This window comes from Podarcis filfolensis, assembly GCF_964270895.1.
Source record: "Podarcis filfolensis genome assembly, chromosome: 8".
NCBI lineage: Eukaryota > Metazoa > Chordata > Lepidosauria > Squamata > Lacertidae > Podarcis > Podarcis filfolensis.
In genome coordinates, this window is record NC_139611.1 from 72,534,458 (window position 1) to 72,540,457 (window position 6,000).

General features: G+C 47.5%; 1 protein-coding gene across 7 annotated transcripts in view; it reads right to left on the bottom strand.

The window, feature by feature from the left end:
* The window catches only part of MAG (myelin associated glycoprotein), a 73,314-nt gene extending 71,273 nt beyond the window's left edge, over nucleotides 1–2,041 (bottom strand). For all 7 annotated transcript variants that reach the window (XM_083627006.1, XM_083626998.1, XM_083627007.1 and 4 more), the window contains exon 1: nucleotides 1,792–2,041. Coding sequence is in view for 2 of the 7 variants with exons in the window: in XM_083626998.1 (XP_083483124.1) it covers nucleotides 1,792–1,960 (169 nt within the window). In the remaining 5 variants the exon portion in view is untranslated. The remainder of the gene's footprint in view (nucleotides 1–1,791) is intronic.
* Between the last annotated feature and the right edge of the window lie 3,959 nt (nucleotides 2,042–6,000).

Consider the following 6,000-nt stretch of genomic DNA (forward strand, 5'->3'; position numbering starts at 1 on the left):
CCTAGCGCTAGGGCTCTATTTCACCCATTTCTGCAGAGTGTAATTTTTCTAGTTGCAAGAACATTGCCCCCACCCCTGCCAGAAAGGAACTGTCAAAACTGTGATTCTCAGCATGCGATCTTTAATGAAACTGTCCCTTTTTCTATCACTTCAGGACCGAGGTGCTGTAGCTCAGTGGTGGAGCATCTGCCTTGCAAGCAGAAGGTCACAGGTTCAATCCCTGACAGCTCCAGGTAGGGCTGGGATAGAATCTTGTCTGAAACCCTGAGAGCTGCTATCAGTTAGTGTAGACAAAGCTGAGCTAGATAGACCAGTGGTCTGACTCAGAATAAGGCAGATTCCTATGTTCCTATGTCTTCACATTCTCCTGCATGTAGATCACTGGAACATACAAACCTGTCTTGCACTGAGTTAGACTATTGGTCCATCTGACTCAGTATTACACACCCTCCAGCATTTCTCAAATGAATAATAATAATAATTTCAACAATAACAGTACCCCACCCATCTGACTGGGTTGCCCCAGCCACTCTGGGAGGCTTCCAACATACATAAAAACATAAAACATTAAAAAAACCTTCCCTAGACAAGGCTGATTTCAGATATCTTCTAAAGGTTGTATAGTTATTTATCTCTTTGGCTTGAGGGTCACATAACTCCAGTGCATTTTTCTGGGGGTACGCATACCCCTAAATATTTTGTGCATCTAAGTTTGGCCTCATTGAGAGGCAGTATTTCAATATGAGTAGGAAAATGAGAGTACCCCTAAACATTTTTAATAGAAAAGAAGCACTGCATAACTCCATACCCTCCAACATTTCTCCAAAGAAAATCAGGACATCCTATGCTCGTTGACACTGGTTCTGCTTCTTATTAATTTTTATTAAATTTATATACCACCCTTCCTCTGACGAACACAGGGATGTTGAATGTTTGACAAGGACCTGGGAGACCAGGGTTCAAATTCCCACTTGGCCATGAAGCTCGCAGGCTGACCTGGGGCCAGTCGCTCTCATTCTGCCTAACCGACTACACAGGGTTGCTGCGAGCATAAAACAGAGCAGGGAGAACCATGTACAGTGGTACCTCGGGTTAAGAACTTAATTCATTCTGGAGGTCCGTTCTTAACCTGAAACTGTTCTTAACCTGAGGTACAACTTTAGCTAATGGGGCCTCCTGCTGCCACCGTGCAATTTCTGTTCTCATCCTGAAGCAAAGTTATTAACCTGAGGTATCATTTCTGGGTTAGCGGAGTCTGTAACCTGAAGCGTCTGTAACCCGAGGTACCACTGTACGGGGTCTTGAGTTCCTTGGCATATTGTAAATAAATCAGTTCTAACAGGGGTCTTTCCCAGCCGTACCTGGAGCTGCTGGTGATTGAAGTTGCATCTTTTTGTGGGTGATGCAGGTATTCTGCCACTGAGCTAAGATCTTGCGAACACATACCACAAAAATGTCTCCCCCTGACTCTTCCCCTTGATAGTGAAGCAGTAGGCAGGCTTTATCCCACATATTGACTGAGTTAAGGTGGGGTTCCACCAAGGGACAGATGCCACAGTTGTGGCTCATAAGCCAGAAGTTGGCTACCGCTGCTCCGAACCGCAATCTCCTTTCCCCCCAAAGCTATAAAAATACCTTAGCAGCTGTCTTTTGATTCGAAACTGCTCTCTGACTCTGCTTGGAGATCAATCCATGCTCTGACAATACACAAAAAAGAACCAGGTGCTTTGCCCTCATCGGTGAGCCTTCCCACAGAAGCCCCTCACAAAAGTAAAATAAAACGGCACTCACCCAGAATCTGAGGATGGGCTTCTCGTGGAATTGCTGCTGTCCTTCCTCCAGCAAATACGTCCCGGGAAACCAGACAAGTCCTCAGACCCAGCCAAGGGTACCAGGTTATGCCAGCCTCAGTGGCCAGCGAAAGCCAAGGCAGATCAGCCCACAAGGGGAAGCTGAGCATCCAGAACAATGAGCCCCTGTGTACACTTTGGGCGTAGAGGGAGCAGCAGTGGCGAGATGTCAGGATGAAGTGATGCACACAGATGTGCCAGACGTGGAGATCGGGCTTAAGTATTGATGGAGATGGGGGCAGGGAGGACCGGAGGGTGGGAGCAAAACACCCAGGAAAGGAATGACTTGCGGAAGTAAACAGAAGTCTAGGATTGGGTTGCTTTGTTGAGCAGGGGTCCTGTAACTGAGCTGGGGGTGTTCTCAGCGGGTGGCCCAGGGGCCTGAGCCCCAGGTCTTTCGCATCAGGTCCCTGATCTCCTGCCCCCTCCTTTCCCAAGGGCCACACCTCGGTGGCAGAGCATCTGTCTTGCATGGAGAAGTTCCAGTGTTCAGTCCCCAGCAACTCCAGCTAGGGCTGGGAATATCTCCTGCCTAGAGCACTAGAGAGTTGCTGCCAGTTAGTGTAGGTGGCACCAAATGGACAGAGCAACGTGCAAGACATCTTCCCATTTTGCCTTTTTAATTTTTTTAAAAAAGAAATATTCTTTTGCTTACTGGGTATACTATGGAGCACAGGGCTGGTAAGATCCAAGGTCTCTGACACCTTAATTCGCCCAGAGGCATCCAAGCATGTAAACAGGCACATGCCCATTTGCATCCTGAGCCTGTGCCTAGCTATGCCCCTGATGCCCCTGAGCATTAGGTCCAGCAGTGACCAACTCTGGGGTTGAGGTGCTCATCTTGCTTTATTGGCTGAGGGAGCCGCCACACAGCTTCCGGGTCATGTGGCCAGCATGACTAAGCCGCTTCTGGTGAACCAGAGCAGTGCACAGAAACGCCGTTTACCTTCCTGCCGGAGCGGACCTATTTATCTACTTGCACTTTGACGTGCTTTCGAACTGCTAGGTTGGCAGGAGCAGGGACCGAGCAATGGGAGCTCACCCTGTTGCGGGGATTCGAACTGCCAACCTTCTGATCAGCAAGTCCTGTGCTCTGTGGTTCAACCCACAGCGCCACCCGCGTCCCATGCCCCTGATACCATGGATAAAAATAAAAATATAGCAGCCAACATGGAGTGATAGACAGCAGAGCTCTGGCTTGAATGTGGGAAATCTGGACTCAGATATACATTTGGGGTCTGTTTTAGAAGACATGTATCCATGTTAATCCCATGTGGGGGTCTGGATAACATAAATGCTTGTGTGGGGGCCAGTCATACAGGCTGAACTGACAAAAGCAGCACTATTTTCCTGGCAGGGTTCTGCAGGTCCAGCTCAAGGTTTCGATCCTCCTGTCCCATTTGGGGTGTCATTTAGCTGCATATGGAGGCATTTCTACAGGACACTTTCTATGGTGGAGATGCAGGACCTGCTGCCCTCCAGATATTTTTGGACATCCCAACTCTCATCAGCTCCAGGTAGCATGGTCCAAGCGGTAGATTAGTGGTAGAGCATCTGCTTTGATTGATTTGATTGCTTGATTATATTTTTATGTTGCTTTTCATGCACATGCATTGCAAAGCGGCTTACGAACAGTAAACAACAACAGCATAATAGAACTTCATATATACAACATAAATCATAACAATTCCTCAGTAAAACAATTATACAGTAAATCATCAGTAAAACAATTGCAGTCAATAAAGCACTATTAACAAAACGACGGGGGGAAATAAGCTAAACAGCACCATTACGAAAAAAGTCATATACAGCATTCAAAACGTACTACAGCATCATGATCAATAAAACAATATTAACAACATTAACAGAATAGCAGCCAAAAAAATAAACTAAGCACAATGGAATTCGTGCACACACTCTCCCAATGCACGCAGAAGGGTCTCAGGTCCTGGGCTGGCAACCCCTGCCAGAAACCTTTGAAAGCTGCTGCCCTGACAAAACTGCAGCTCCCCGTGAAGAGGGTTTGGTTGTTAAACCAATCCCTCCTCACGATGAACTCTGAGAATGTAGCCCTGTCACGGCTGCAGAGGAAAACAGAGCTGCGTAAAAATTGTATGCCCCTAATTTATTTATGCATATGTAAATTTGGAAAGGGCCTACTGTGCTGTGTCTGGGCAGCTTCAAGGCTTTCAGGGAAGTTTTTATAGTTTGGTGTTTTACAGTCATACCTCGGGTTACAGCCGCTTCAGATTGCGTTTTTTCAGGTTACGCACCCGCCGAAACCCTGAAGTACCGGAACGGGTTACTTCTGGGTTTCGGCGGTCGTGCGTGCGCAGAAGTGCTAAATTGCGCTTTGCACATGTGCAGAAATGCCGAATCGGTTGTGAATGTGCATCCCGCATGGATCACATTTGCAACCCGAGCGTCCACTGTATTACGTTTTTAATATTCTGTTGGAAGCCGCCTAGAGTGGCTGGGGAGGCCCAGCCAAATGGGTGGGGTATAAGTAATAATAATAATAATGTTTTTGATCATTAAGCCAGACTTGGACTAGACAGAGGACTGTCCTCTTATTAACTAGGACACACCTGGCCATTGCTACTGAACGGGATGGGGAGTAGAATAGTCCTGAACAGGACCCCAAACTATATTAGGGAAAGGGAAGATTCCTGCATTGCAAGGGGTTGGGCTAGAAGGCCCTCGGGTTCCCTTCCAACTCTGCAATTCTACGATTCCACCCAGCGCATTCTTTGACCCGAGATTTTTCTAATCTTCTTGCACTCCCTTTTCCTAAGGCTGAACTCAGCTGCCGAACAGGCACTTGGGAACTGTAGTCCGCTCGATCCGCGGTCTGCCTGACGAGCAAACGAGAGGGAGAGAGAACTTCAACTCCCGTCAGGCAATTCCCCATGACGAATCCACCCCTTGGCCATTCTGATTGGGGGGGAAATGTGAAGGAGCCCCTCCCTTCGCCTTGTCAGTCTTTCGCGACCGCTTATTGGACGAGAGGCTTGTATGTGGAGAATATATAGCAAATCGCGCGACTCACCGTGTCTTAATGGGCGGGATCCAATGGGAGAAAGGGAGGTGGGAGGGGAGTTGCCCAAGTTGGTGCTTAGTAACGTTTTCCCCCTAGAATCTTAGAATTGTAGAGGAGGAAGGGGACCTTCGGGTCATCTAGTCCAACCCCGTGCAATGCAGGAATCTTAACTAGATCATGCGTGACAGATTGCCATCCAACCTCTGTATCCCCCAGGAGGGCATTATTCATTTATATGCCACATTTTTCTTCCAAGGAGCTCCAGGAGACGTGCATGGTTCCCTTTCCCCATTTCATCCTCACAACAACTCTGTGAGGTAGGCTTGGGCTGAGAGATTATGACTGGCCCAAATTCACTCAGTCAGCTACATGGCGAGGTGGGGATTCGAACCCTGGTCTCCCAGGTCCTAGTCCGGCACTCTAACCATAAACAGCACTTCACAGGCATTACTTGAGTTGGTTTCAAATGACCAGTACAATGTACTGGGTCTATCTAAAAAGTAATATGGAAGCAAGCAAGTTCAGCATCAGAACTCGCAACAGTATGAATATAATGGAAGAAAAAAGGGGGGGCAACGAGTGGTGTTGGACAGAGTGGAAAAAAACATGTGGCCCACCAGGTGTTATTGAACTACGAAACGGCAGCTAATTTGAGGGATAGTGCCTCAAACAGCATTATGCCTCAAGAAACTGCAGGATCGGTAGCAAACGTGTGTGCAGCTTCAGAAACTAGCAATGGAAGCAATAACAACTTTGCCCACCCCCACCCCCCCTCTTTTGTGTCCGGATTTCCACTTTTTGAAATACGGCAATCCTAGAATAAAAGGAATTCTCGGTACCACTAGAAGAAAGTCCTCTGGCAGGGAACACAGAGGTCAGGCAGGAACACAACAAATGCCCCATGGTGCCTGTCCAGTCAACTTGCCCCTCCTTTATTTTTTTTAATGTTGCAAGTTGTTTGGGTGTGAGGGTTGGTGGGCTTTTTGGTTGGGTGATCTGCATTTTTTTGTCTGTGTTGTTTTTTATGTGTGTGTAGATGTTCTGCCTTGGGTGTTCTTTTTGGGAGCCTTCTAAGCATTGCCAGTTTTTCTTCTGCAAAATGGTTATTCT